The 14,133-nt window shown below is 42.4% G+C and overlaps 1 protein-coding gene across 1 annotated transcript in view; it reads left to right on the top strand.

The window, feature by feature from the left end:
• The window catches only part of stab1 (stabilin 1), a 54,077-nt gene extending 52,194 nt beyond the window's left edge, over positions 1–1,883 (top strand). Inside the window, exon 70 of the mRNA XM_084349317.1 lies at positions 487–1,883. Within this exon, the coding sequence (XP_084205443.1) occupies positions 487–555 (69 nt within the window). The 3' untranslated portion in view covers positions 556–1,883. The remainder of the gene's footprint in view (positions 1–486) is intronic.
• The last annotated feature ends 12,250 nt before the right edge of the window (positions 1,884–14,133 follow it).

Here is a 14,133-nt window from a genome sequence, read left to right as displayed (position 1 = left end):
AGAACGTTTAAAAATACATCCGTTGTCATTTTCTCAGAACAAGTGCAATTTTCAGCGTTTTTTCAGTTTCTTTCCTTGATGTGATGTGTGCATCCCTATCTCAGAGATATACTGCCAGCTGATGTTCAGGGTCAACTGATTAGCAGAAAAGGGATGGTCTTATTTTTGATATCTGGTTTCAGTATAGCCAGCAGTTTATCAAACTGGACCACTGACATCCTGAAGTACCACCTGGAAGCAATCAGGATAATTCTGCATTCTGAAGACTGACCTCGCTCTGGTCTTGTTTTCAGGAAAACTATTATCACAGCAGGTTTTAAGACAGACTTGAGAAATTGTGACTTTGAATCTCAGACTGGCTTCTACAACATCCAGCTCTTCCTGCACTCTGAACTGCAGGAGATCGTCTGAAGTCAGATTTCTTGTATAATTCTGTGCATGTCAGAACCTTTTTCCTGGTCTGACCGTGTCGTCTTCTCCCTACAGGACCCCGGTCAGGGGTTGGAGCCAATAGAACCTGAAGAACCTCCAAAGATTCTGGACCTGGACCAGTAGAACCAATTGAACCAGTAAAACTGGAGCTGTCTGTTTACATACCACAATAGCTTGTTTTAACATGGTTCAGCTTTTTCTCAGTTCATCTGTATCCAAAGAAGAAATAAAGCCTGTCTGTTTACTCAACCCAGATGCTCTCTGGGAGAAAAACCAAATCACTGTTTTGTATTATCGATGGATCAAATGATTCTGTGCAATGTGAAAGTCACCAACTCTGCAGCTCTAAGATGCACTTTAGCCTCTTTTAGCTGCAAGTTTTACATTTACCATTTGGTTCAGTCTCAGTGTTTGGAGCAGCAGCTGTTTCCATCAAACAAGCTCTGGTTTGGTCTCCACCAACTCCTGATAACATGTTATTTTGTCCACAAGATGTTTTACTTTCTTCACCAGCTAATCTGAGTTTTTGCTGCTTGATGCTGGCAAGGTATTGTACAGTAGGTTGCTATGAGCAGGCTGCTGTGAAAACGTATTTACAAGTGATGTTTTGTCAGTCCAGGACGCCAAAACAAGCTGCATAGAGGTGCAGAGTTGGTTGATAATTCAAAGCCAAAGCCTGATATATCTTTTTCCTCTGTGTCATAGACCTCGACTGTTGTCCAAATAATATTAAAACATCAATGAACCAACAAACGTTTAACTGTATGGTGTGTTCCTTCATCATCACCAACACAGTAAATGTGGATTAACCCTCCGCTGAAAAAAGTCCCCAGCAAATGTAGTGTTTCCTCCTGTCTCAGTTACTCCTGCTCCAAACTAGTAACCAGATATTTTAGAAAATCACAGACCTTTAAAAAATAAAACTACATGGACCAATCAGGATGGGAAGAACGTCAGCCTTATCCTTCAATGTGACACACAGAAGAAAACTGGCAGAACCAAAATCTGCCACACTTGAACAGCAGCATCATTTCCTCATACAAGCCAGAACGTCTGCTGCAGTTTTGTCATTAATCATTGATGGTGTTTGTCTGTCAGCAGAGCGGCTCTGTGGACAAGCTGAGTTTGTCAGGAAACATTTAAATGACCGTTGAGCGTGGAGGAAATCACTGCAGGCCCATCTCACACCCGTGACACCGCCGACCTCCACAAACCTCACAGACAGATGGCGGTCTGATGTCATTATGCACTGACATCACGTGACAACAGATGCTCCACGATGAATCACCAAGTGACGACAGGCCCGACTAACCTCGAGATACTCACACAATCATGAAGAGGAAACAAGATCAAACCTGCAAATCTGGGCACAATCAACCCTGTCTTTCTGAACTCATTTCTGACATCATTAACTAGTAGCACTGGAGAACAATAAAAATGTCCGATGTGTATTGAGCGAAGGAACTACGTTTATTACATCATCCAAAGAAAAACAAGATGGTATCGTCTAGTATCCAACAAACCAGGCACATACAGGCTGTAACTTGAACATTTCCTGAACACCAGAACAGTCTCATTACAGTAGTTATCACACAAAGACAGAAAACCTTGAAGTCAACACAGTACAAGTATCTACCTATGAAATAAACCACTGAAACACCAAGGCGTTGTACTGAATGATACAGCCAGTGAGTATGAGAAATGATCAAACGATGAAGGAGTAAAAACATATATACTACAAGCGCTTTCACATAAAAAAGTTTCCAGGAAATTAAAATAATCTGTCTTGGGAAAATCTACAGTCAAAACATCTGGGTGGGTTTCTCATCCCTGAAGCTGTATTTAGACGTGTGGCACTTCATTTTTTTTTATCCAGCACCAAATAACTTCCAGATGTGATAGAGCCATATTAATACTACGCAGAGTGAAAACCAGTGGACATGTTAGATCTGAAAATAATGATTGATGAGTAAAACTGATTTGTTGTTAATCTGATTGCTGTAACAACACGTTAAATGAATACATGTTGCATGTTATCGTCAGGGTTTCTTTGGACGTTCAGGACTAATTCCAATTCAGTCCAACTAACTTTTGTCTCATTAAGGCTCGTGTCCACATAGCGGTGTTCACGGCTCTCAGTAGCGCTGGGATGAAGAGAGAGAAAACGCTGCACGTGCATCTCTACGACAAGATCTTGACAACCGCCGCTGTATGACCGTCACCGCCCCCTTGCGGTTCCACTATCCATTTTTTATTAGACATCGGGAGATCAGAGTAAGGAGGATGTGGCTGGATGACACGATCTGTAGGAGACTAAAATACGGTGAATATTATCACCTAGGCCAGGAGAAAAGAAAAAGAACAACGGTGATGTCCCCAGCATCTTTCTGAAAAGTTGAGAGATTTCCAAATCGAAGCGTTAGGAGCGGCCACACAAAAGATACATGCTGGGTGCTGCACCTTTTCTCTGGGCAGCCACCTGGGAAAAATTTTTTGCTCATCACTTAACCGACTCTGGCCAGAGTTTGATTTACCAACTGGTTCCACTGGTGGTAGCTCTCACCTACTGCTGATCTGACCGGTTGAGGTTAGCCCGTGACAAACAGTTATAGACAGATGGTTCGTCCAATCACCTGCCAAGTATTTTTTGAAAGTGCCTGCCCTTTTCCAAACTGTTTCTAGCGTGGGTTCCCTAAAGCTTCCTGTGTAATAAACCATCTGGTGCTAGCTTACTAATTAACACATTATGTCTTGTTTGTTCAATCCAGACCAAAAACTGATTTAGATTTAGTTTTAGGAGTTTGTGCCGGACGACTTCTTGGCTCTGAGTAGTTCCTGAGCGACCAGGAGAGACTCAAAGAGGTTACTGCTTCTCTGGGCTGTGCTTTTGTAAACTACTCCAACAAAACAAAAAGCTGAACCCATAAGACTCTACCTCATCCCGAGCTGCATCCCAGCAGACAACCAGGCAGCTAAAGTACCAAAAGTCACTGATTAAGAATAAAATGCCAAACAAAGTCATCAAGACATTTTTCTCTATTTTCTGGACTCTTCATTGGAAAAACTAAACGTTGCGATCAGACTGAATGCGAGACAGATTTTACAGGGAACTGGTAAATGGTCACACTTTGCTGTCTTAACAGACAAAGCTCCTTCACCCATTCACACACATGGGAAGGTGTGTCAGTGTCATGAGACTTGAATTTGCCCCAGGTGATGCAACTAAAATGTTTCACAGCAATGTTTCATCACGACCCATCTTATAACTGTTGAGATATTTCAGTCTGAACCAAAGTGATGGACCACCAACACTACCATCCCTAGCATCATGCTGCTAGCATGGCTAGTAATCAAAAGATAGATTGATTGTTAAAGTAATTATCGGTTTCAGTCCTGGTCCAAGGCAGATGGTCGCCCCCCCGCTGCCTGGCTGAAGGTTTCTGCCCGTTTAAAGGGAGTTTTTCTCTGCTGCTGTCACCGAGTGCTTTCTAATGGTGGGAGTTGTTGTCTCAGCAGAGATCGTTTCCAGATCTGGTCACATGAAAAGTGCCCTGAGATAACTTCTGTTACAATTTAGCACTTTATAAATAAAATTCCCTCGACTTGAAACATATGATGGCAACAGCTGTTAAAGCCGAGCCTGATGGTGTTCCAATAAAAAAACATGAAGTTTTGATCCTTTGTTGGCTTTTCTCTTCACGTCTCTGCTGCTGGAGCTGAATATTTACCCGCTTTGTTTAAATCAAAACCACAGACGTCTGCTTCAGTCTCGTCGCTGAGTGTATTTGATGTGCCTGTGTCTCTCGTTGGCCTCCACATCTGTTCTTCTCTCACTTCTGTTTCTCCTCAGTGCTGTCTAAACAGAAGAAACGTGTTTTGTTTACACAGCCAGCAGGTTTTTTTCTTTCTCACGCTCAGGTTTGCACTCAGGTTCTTTGTGAAAGCAGCCATGTTGTTTATGATGGCAGGAGCCAGTTTGTGTCTTCTTCTGTCTCTTTTGAATCTCCAGGCAGAAACAGAGACTGTTGTTATTCTGCTTTGCCCCAAAACCCCAAATGCTTCCTCTGTCTGTAGACCTTCACTTAAAATCGCTTTTCACTTCTGCTGCTGCCATTCGAGACAAAGGCTGACCTCCTCCCTCTGCTGTCCATGTGGCTGTCTGACGGTTTATTGTTGGTGTGATTGTTCAGTACAAAGCATTGCACTCATTGAACATCAAGTATAATTGTTACATGGACGCCATATTGAGATTAGAATATCTGTGATGAGGTAACCAATCCAAAATGGAGAGCGAGCAGCTGTGGAGGTTACTGTTACGGCTGTTTCTCTGCCTGCTGGGCTCCCTTCCCCCAACACACAAAGAGCTGAGCGGCAGCGCTGGCTGCAGAGCAGAGCAGCTTGGAAATGGTTCTGCCTGAGAAGCAACGCTGTGGGGGAGAAAGGAGGGGGCAGTGAGGACCACAGACCCCGACCTCCATCGCTGCAGGCTGGCTGCCGCCACTGCAGATCCCATTTAAAACTGGTGTTGTTGGTTCATGCCTGACCTCGTGTCTGACGTAACGTCCTGATCATGTCTGATGATCAGCTGAGACAACACGGAGCAGAGTGTGACAGCTGGTTTCTGTGCAGAGGAAACGGAAGAGCTGATCTCTTCTGGTGCATTCACACATACACAGTCAGTCTCTCTCTTCTTCCTCATTAGTCTGAGGCTTGCAGGCATGTTTGCACTGAGCACCGAATTTACATTCTCAGCTCTGATTGGACAGTTAATTTCTCATGTGGCACAAGCTCGCACACAACAAAGTCATTTCTCTGTCTTTTCGAGCACCATTTCTCATTTGTGGCTCAGTCCCATTTCCAATTTTTACCCCGACCCTTCGTTCCCTAGAACGCAGTTTACGACGGGTCGTAGTAACGGGACAACTATTCAACACCCTCATACATCATCTGTAGTCCTCGATGGCGTTGGTGTAAACAGATGCGACAACCGGAAACAGACAACTTTTCAACGTTTCAACGAAACCTCCCAGTTTACACAGTTTCCCTGTTGGCTCAGCTGTAGCAAACACAGCATTAACAACATGGCTACCATTAGCAGCTTGGCTACTGTCCTGAGCAAAACACAACCGTGAGACAAGGCAGATTGAAACACCAACGTCGTTTGAACCGTCTCGCTAGTTAGAGGAAGCACATATCTGCGAGGTAACAGACCTCCACGTAACACCAGTGCTTTCCATCAAGTGAATGGCCGTCCTTTCACCCTTTTTTTTAAATCACTCTCCCTCTTCACCTCCTCCATCAGCTGTGTTCTTTTTTGTTTTGCAGTGCTGAGTTTCCAGTTATTCCAGTTGTTCCATTGTTACCTGATGGTCATGACCAGGGAGAACGATGCCTCTTCCTGTTTTGGTTGCACAATGGCAGACATGCGTCCTTTGTGCCCTAATTCGACCTTATTTTTTGCAGGGGAGAGAATCGAACCCGGTGGCAGACCAGACAGCACAGTGAAAGCGAGGTTATTGGGATGTAATCTTACTATTCTACAGGCCAATGGTGTCATTTTTTCCGAGACTGTCGTGCGCAAATCAGGAACAAGTATGTAATGTTAGCTAGCTGGCTACCAAGACATCAGCAAACTAGTAGTGATAGGACCAAATGGGATCAGATTTTCAGCCACGCAATTCGTAGTCTTCAATACGACAACCATAAAACATACGATTTATGGAGATTCCTGGTCGACAGATAACAGTAGCTGTGCTGCTAAAGTAACTCCAACTGCTGCTAAATGAAGGTAAGTGTAGTTAAAATTAAACACAGTAAAACTTCCACTTTTATATCTTCCTTAACTCCTTCTTCTGTGGGACACTGATTATTACGCAGATGGTCCCTTCCAAACCTACACTGCATGACTACCTTAATAAAAACACCATTTATTCATCACCTTGAATGTTTTCTCTTCACAGACTTTGACATTCATCTCTGTGCAAGCAGCGTTCCAACATCGTTCAGTCAGCATAAGGTTTGAAAGACTGACTGACGTAAAAGTTATAAAAAGCAACCACAGCAACATTGTCACTGGCATCTGTGCGACACACACAAGACAAAAAACAGAAAGGTAAACTCGTCTACTGGCAATTGGAAAGAAGTCAACGACCTATTTTGAACAGGTTTACCATGTTTAAAAAAAAAACATGCATAAACGCACCAATTTTGGCATTAAAATGGTAATGTTGCAGTTACTGCTAGATGCCAATAAATCCTACGGACTGGCCCTTTAACAAAGTCGAACGTAGTAGAAAACTCTGTACTTCTGTTACACGAGGGAATCAAATTGGTCAGCAGGTTGTCGCTGGATTGATACAGAAACACTGATACTTCCAATCCCAAACATTTCCGCTCTAGGGTCGATTCTCATATTAAAAGATTGATATTTAAAGGCAGGTTTTTGGGGTAAATGTTTGTTTTACCATCAACAGAGACACAGTAACTATACAAACACTAGGATCTCGTCTTACCAACACAGAGTGATATGAACTACTACTGCCTGTCATAATCATAAGCAAACTACAGGTCTATAAATGCATGAGGTGCTACTGAGAGTTGACGCTGATGGTTGACCACAAACACAGTCGTGTGTGGAGCTTTTTCAGTTCTCAGAAAGGACGCTGTGTGTGGGAGGACTGTGAGGTGCTGTGGCAACACCACAGACCTCGCTAAACCTGAGATTTAATCACAAAAAGTGATGAGTAAGCAGCTGCGGTCGAGGGAAGAGAGGATGACAGGTGGTGAAAGACAGACTTCAACAAATGAGTCCATTATCTAGGTGGAGAGAGAGAGTGTTGCTATTGGCGACGCTAAGGGCTGTTGGAAAGTGATTCATTTCTGTCGAGGCTTCAGTTTGTCTGTTGATGTTCAAACAACAGGAGTTTCGAGTTTGTTGTTTCGAGCTTTTGTTCAAAATATCTGTATCGTATTGGTATCGCCGTTGCTGCTCGGTGACTGCATTCAAGGTTCAACTCAAAAATGAACGGCATCCTGTCACGTCCCAGCGTTTGAGCCTGTATGTGTGAGCAGTGGGTGAAGCTTGCTGTCGGGTTCAAGTCCCCAAAAGTTAAAATTGCTGTTGAAGTGTTTTGATCACAAACTGTATGTCTCCCTCCAGATCTCAACTGTAAGCCAGTATCGGGCACAACAACGCACTGATAACCAGCAGCACTGATAACCAGCAGCTTCTGCATAAACACCTCCGGATCAAAGCCGTAAGCGACTCTGAGAACGACGACAGAGGCCAGCTGGAGTACCGAGGTGATTTACGAAGTTTCCTGATAGACAGATAGCATTGTTTTGCTAAAGTAAGCTCTAACTGCTGCTTAATGTAGTTAGCTGCCGTTGGCTGGGTAAGGGGCACTTGCTGACCCAGCCACAGGATGCCAGGTTCCAACCTTGGTACCGTATTCCTCGTCAAAATAGCCTCAATCTTCTCAGAGGCGGTGTGTTTCAGTCCTGGTCTGGCTGAGTTCACTGGGAGCTGCCAGTCCAGGGAGAGTCAACTTGGGCGACACAGTGTTTAGTGGTCGGGGTCGAGCGTATCGTACATTCCACGTTATTGGCTGCTGCCTGTTTTCACAGGAAACACGTAACTTTGCCAAAACAGCTGCTTCGTAGGGACTTTAAGTGTTACGCACATGACATGCCTACTGAGCTTCTACTGTCCAGTTATTTTCCCACTCTGTCACTATACCGGCTTTCAACAACGTAGTTAAGCTGCTGTTTTTCTTGTTGTAACCTTAGTAGCTTGTCACAGAGAGCTGCTGACCACAACAATCAACTTTTCCTTCATTGTTCATAGTTGTTGTGGTGTTGCACCATGGGCAACCACTCAGTCTGAGTCACAGTGGTCAGCACCAGCACACACTTACACATTAGGACTCAAACACTGGGGGCATGACAAAATACAGAAGGCTGCATAAAGTTAGGGTTAGGGTCTCTCAACTTCCCCACTTACTGCTGAGTTTTGAGTAGTGAGGAGTTAAAACAAGACATATATCCAAGTTTATTCACAATTATTGATATCTTGTCTTGCCCAAAGTGTTTAAAAGTCTCCAAAACTACCTGAAACATTTGTTAAATTGTCACTTTCTTCAGCAGATACTGGAGTTAATATTCCATTCTGTGATGTATTTGATACATTTAATGTTTTTAAAAAGGCAATTCAGATTTGTTTCTTGCATGACCCAAACCACTTGGTCAGTTTTCTCACAGGAACGAAGACCTGTCATCTTATGAGTCAAGACCTTTGGGAAAGTGTGAACCAGTGCCTCCCTGAACAGAGATGGAAGCTGCAGTCCAGATGTGGCCAGATCACTGAAAAACACAACACATGGAGGGCAAACACTGATCACTAAAGAACTGTAAAACATGGGTGGGTATTCTCATTTTTCAGGCTCCATCAGAAAGCACAAAGCATCGACTCCCCGGAGGCACACAGGTAAGCCTCCGCCTTGGTGGAGTAGCATCAGATTTCCTTAAACACCCTGGGAATGAATTCTCCACTGACTCATCTGGAAATTAACTCCATCACAGATTTCATTGGAGAAACTGCCCTGCGAGAACGAATGTACTGACCAACCCACAGTGTCATCAGAATGTGACCAGTCATGGCAAGTTTTTGTTGTAACTGTTGAGGTGGTGATTCAACTATGTGGTCATAGGTATAGGATAGGACTTATAATTTACTTATAAATTAATCTAGTTCAAGTTCAACTTTACTTGAAGGACAATTGGTTTTGCAGCATAGAGCCCGACAGAAAAAGAAACAAACACCACATCACATCACTCAACACAATACATAGAGATGCTCGATGAATATATCAAACCGATTAATAATCTAAGTAAAAAATTTAAATCTCAAGCTGATCCAGATTTTAATCAGAGCAACTCATAATGTGACTCTGTCCTATGTATGGCCCCTGCGTGCCTGTATGCACTCCCGACAACGTCTGGGCATGCTCCTGAGGAGTTGGCAGATGGTGTCCTGGGGTATCTTCTCCCAGACCTGGATCAGGACATCAGTGAGCTCCTGGACAGTCTGTGGCAGTACTTGGTGCCGTCGGATGCACCGATACATAATGTCCTATAGGTACTAAATTGGATTTAGGTCAGTTGAATGAAATGGCCAGTCAATGGCATCGATGCTTTCATCATATTATTGAAGATCCTCCTGAGTTTCTCAGATATAACATATCGTTCCATATGTCAAAATGGAACGGACGTTTTTGAACAGAGGAGGTGGCCTACGACATTACTTATCATCCAACTACAATGCAGTACTGAGTTCCCTCCCCAGACAGCTTCACAACCATTCACACCTGGGCTCACCCACCCTTAGCAACCCACATGAAAGCCGGTTGGGTCCTAATGTCTCTGAGACTCAGAGCAAACACGCGTCCTGCCCCCGCAACACTGCTGCAATGTAATCCTTTGAGGCAACTACGACTATCAAAGTTATGTCCAGTAAAAGTGCTTGTTTTTGTCACTCACAGGCTGAGGTTGATATTTTAATTGCTGACATCACTGAAAATGTTCTCTGAGCACATGTGAAAGAGTCTGGAGACGGCGTGGTGGACATTACCTGTTTCCAAATTCAGGGGCTGCATCCTTCGAAGGAACCCGGTCTTTGCGGCATCCGAAGGCGGGTCCTTCGGAGAGACCTTTGAAGGCTGCGTCAACTGTTGTTAAATTGGATGGTCTAGCCTTCGCAGTATTTCCTGGTTGCGTCACCAGATGTTCCCGCCCTTACCCTTACGTCACGACTTCTGCTGCCAGGGACCGCGAAAGAAGTTGACTGAATGGATTTTATGGTTTTCTGAACGTCTAACATTTTGAAAGTGAAGGCTTTACTTTCAACAGCATAATGCTAATTTATGCCGTATGCTAATGCATTACCAGTGTCATGTATTTTAACTGAAAGTTAAAATTTGGAGGTTGTCCAAGTCCCCTGAAGTTTAACATATCTGGCGTTGGATGTTCAAATGAGTAAAAACCGAGTATAAACCCAATACTTACATTTAAAAGTCAAGTCTGCGCCACTTGATGTCGCCATTTTTCTTGCTTTCCCTCTTCTTGTCTTAAAATGCAAAGCTAACGGTTTGAAAGCAAACCTATCAGTTATGCTAGGCTAATGGCTAATCGCGATTAGCGACACACATCGTTTTACACTATAACATGTAGTCACAGTATATAAAAACCATACAAACACTCATATTAACCTCTTGTAGATCATTAACATCAAAACCCTTAGGATAACAGGTCGTCAATCCCTGCAGTTTGTAGACGTTATGACTTGTTAATTTTCCTGTTCACTCTGCGGTGATAAATTGCATCTCTCCAAAACCCGGGACTAGCAGTTACGACTAGGCCCCGCCCCTCTACCTGAGAATGGAATTGGGTTGGCTGTTTGTTTTAGGACGTTCCAATTAAAACAAAGAAAACACATGATTGACATATTGGGTTGTAAAGCATGTTAGACTGTAGGACTGAATACCGCGCAGGCTCTCTGACTCAGGTACATTTCAAATAAACTATGCTACTTTGCATGAACTACGAACTGATTTATGAACTATAAAGATTAAGACTATATTTCTAAAAACTTAAACTTTATTTATGTCCATGTTTTTACCATATTTAAACATTTTTTAAACTAGTTTTAAGGCTGATGTGTCTACATTAATTAATCTCCAGATGTCTAAATGTATTTTAACCAACTGAGCTACTGCAGCGTCTGAAATTTTGAGTGAGACCCCTCCTCCAGCAAGATTTATGTTTCTAGTTACAAAAAGGATCTTACTTTCAACAAAAAGGTCCATCCCCATAAAATATTGTTGCTGTACTGTTTTCAGACAGAGTAACAATCTCAGCCTCATATTCTAATCTTTTATCAAGATCAAGAAATATCTCCCAAATTCAATCTTGTTAAAAAAAAAAGGCAGTTTGAGATTTTTCTACACATAATTTAAATCCCCACATCAGAAACCAATTTTCACCTTCAAGGATGGTTTCCTCTTGTGAGAAAACTGCAAAAATCTGGACCTTTCCTTCAAGAAGTAGTCTATAAAATGTCAAAATAAAAGAAAATGCCTTTCCTTTTCCTCTCAAGGCCAGCGTGACGTCTTCAAAATGTGCTTATTCTGTCAGACAAGCAGCCCGAAAATCAAACATATTCAGTTTCCTGTCACAAGAGAATAAGACAGGCAGCAAATCCTTTCAAACAACAAGTTGGATTCAATAATTAATGCGCTTTTGTCAGAAAAAAAAAAAAAAATGACACTGACTTGATTATAAACATTGTTGATTAATTCCTGTCGACTGGCTAATCCCTTAGTTGTTTCAGGTCTATCAACACTGTTGGAAAAGAAAAAGGTTCAATTCCCAGATGCCCAACAACAGCAAAGTGACACTGACTTTTAGCCTGGTGAGTCAGGGAGCCAAGAACACAAACAGGCTGATCCCATGATAACGGAATGTAACTTTCTCAACATTAGATATCTTCTTTAAAAAAAAAAAAACCCAACAGATTCTTTTCATATCAGTTTTATTGAACAAAAAACTTTTCAAAGATCATGTAGGAAATACATTATAATACAAGTGTTGCACAAACAAGACTAACAGAAAGAAGATCTAGAAAAGGGAATTGTTGGTGGAGACATGACTGTATAGACACATCGGAGAGGGAAACCGAGAGGAAACCGAGAGACTCTTCCAGAACGTAAAAATTCACCAGAACAGAGACGTGGAAATCTGCAGGGCCGACCAACAAACACAACTGTCGCCTCAGTTTAAAAGAGGGGAACAGACTGCTAATTCATGGTGAATGGATCTAAAGTCAGAAAGCACATATTTCCACTTTAAATCTGATTAGTTATTTCTACCAAGTGGCCTGTAACAGATTCCACAGCATTTAAACATGAAACAGATGTTTGGAAATCCAGTTTTATTTTTTTGTTGCATCTTTTTCACAGTTTTCTACTGTCCTAATGGTGGTTTATTTACCTAGACCTTAACATATGGTTCATGTAGTAAATATTTCTGACACTTGTTTTTTTTTTTTCCTTCTTTTCTGGAAAAAAGGAAGAATTAAAATGTAGTTTAACTGAAAAATCTTAAACCAAAGTCTGCTCACTGGCTTTTTACAGAGCATTCATCCACATTTAAAAAGGAGACATATTATGAAAAACTTACTTTGTCAGTGCTTGTGCGTATACATTTGGAGAGCCTACCGACCCTAAAACTGTTACGGTTCAGGTTTTGTGGGCTGCCTAGGTCAGAAAACACAGGATTCGGCAAGTCAATCAGATTCTGGCCTCCTTCCTATGCAAGGTGGAGGCAGTGGATCAACTTTGTTTTTAATAGAAATATATCCACTCCGCAATTGTTAAATGATTGAAGCGTGTGTTTGAGCTAACTTCCCAAGCTCAAGGATGTGTGAATTTTACCGACGTTGTGGACTACATTACCAACGAGGGCCAGTTACTACACGAGCTGAAGAATATATACCGGCTGTCTGACCTGACTTCAAACTTAGACGCTTTGAGTTTTGCCTTGTCGCTTTACTTATGTTGCTTTACTGTTTATTTTGTAGCTCAACCTGTTGAATCAGGTTAATGTGGCAACTCCCACTAATGTTGTAATACTGAGAGACAGTCAAGAAAAACTGTGAATGTTAAGCCTCATATGAAGCCAACTAAATAGCAAGTAGTAGGTTTGATTCCAGCAATTATTTTTTCATGTCGCTTTTTCTGTTTGTAATGCAGCGCAAGCTCTGTTAGCTCTGGCTTGCTTGTTAAATGAAGTGCGTTTTAATCCGGGAACCTCACCAGTATGTGTGTCGCTGCTGTGTGTAAATGTACTTGATAGAAATGCCCTGAATTTAATTGAAACACGTGAGCAGTGGTGGTTCAGACCTGTGAGAGGTAACCAATCAAAACACACTGGGCTTGTTGGGAGGGGGGGCCTTAAAGAGACAGGAGCTAAAACAGAATCTCAGACAGAAGGTGAGTACAGTGCTGCAGCACTGCACAGCATGACAAAAAGCAGCATGATGCATATTTATTTAACATCAGAGCATGTAAACATATTCTTGTAGTTACCCAAAATAGAATTATGAACCTGGAAATTAACATAATATGTCTCCTTGAATGCTTTTAAGATGTGTGAACTGTGAGTTAAGATCTTCAGTTGAAGCACTGTTTTGGAGGTAGCGCTCAATAATGCGTTTGTCTTCTGTAAAGTGATTTTATCCCAGACATCGCAAACAAAATTTTCAGGGGAATACACGGGGGTTTCTCACAGATGACAACATGACAATGGATTCAGGTGGTTCCTCACAGAAGGAACCCTTTGGAAAGCACACAAGGCGGTTTGGCATGCTCATCCCAACCTGCAGGGGCAGCAGTGCTAAGAGTCCCCCAAAGAATAACTCACAGGGAGTAAATGCTCCTTAATGCTAAACCATATCTGAACTAGAAGAACATTCTTGTGCCTGTCATTTCATTCAGCACCAACGTTGCAAACTTTGCACATGTAGCGAAACCAGTGTGGGTTCAAAGAATGTCAAACCAAATTTTACAGAGTGTCAAACATTTTCCACATGTCACAGGAAATAAGAATAGTAACGACTTCCATGGTCAGGAACAGGCGACGATGAAG

The sequence above is a fragment of the Pagrus pagrus genome (genome assembly GCF_965226575.1).
Source record: "Pagrus pagrus genome assembly, chromosome: 3".
In the NCBI taxonomy this organism is placed as follows: domain Eukaryota; kingdom Metazoa; phylum Chordata; class Actinopteri; order Spariformes; family Sparidae; genus Pagrus; species Pagrus pagrus.
This window is presented reverse-complemented; position numbering and strand designations above follow the sequence as displayed.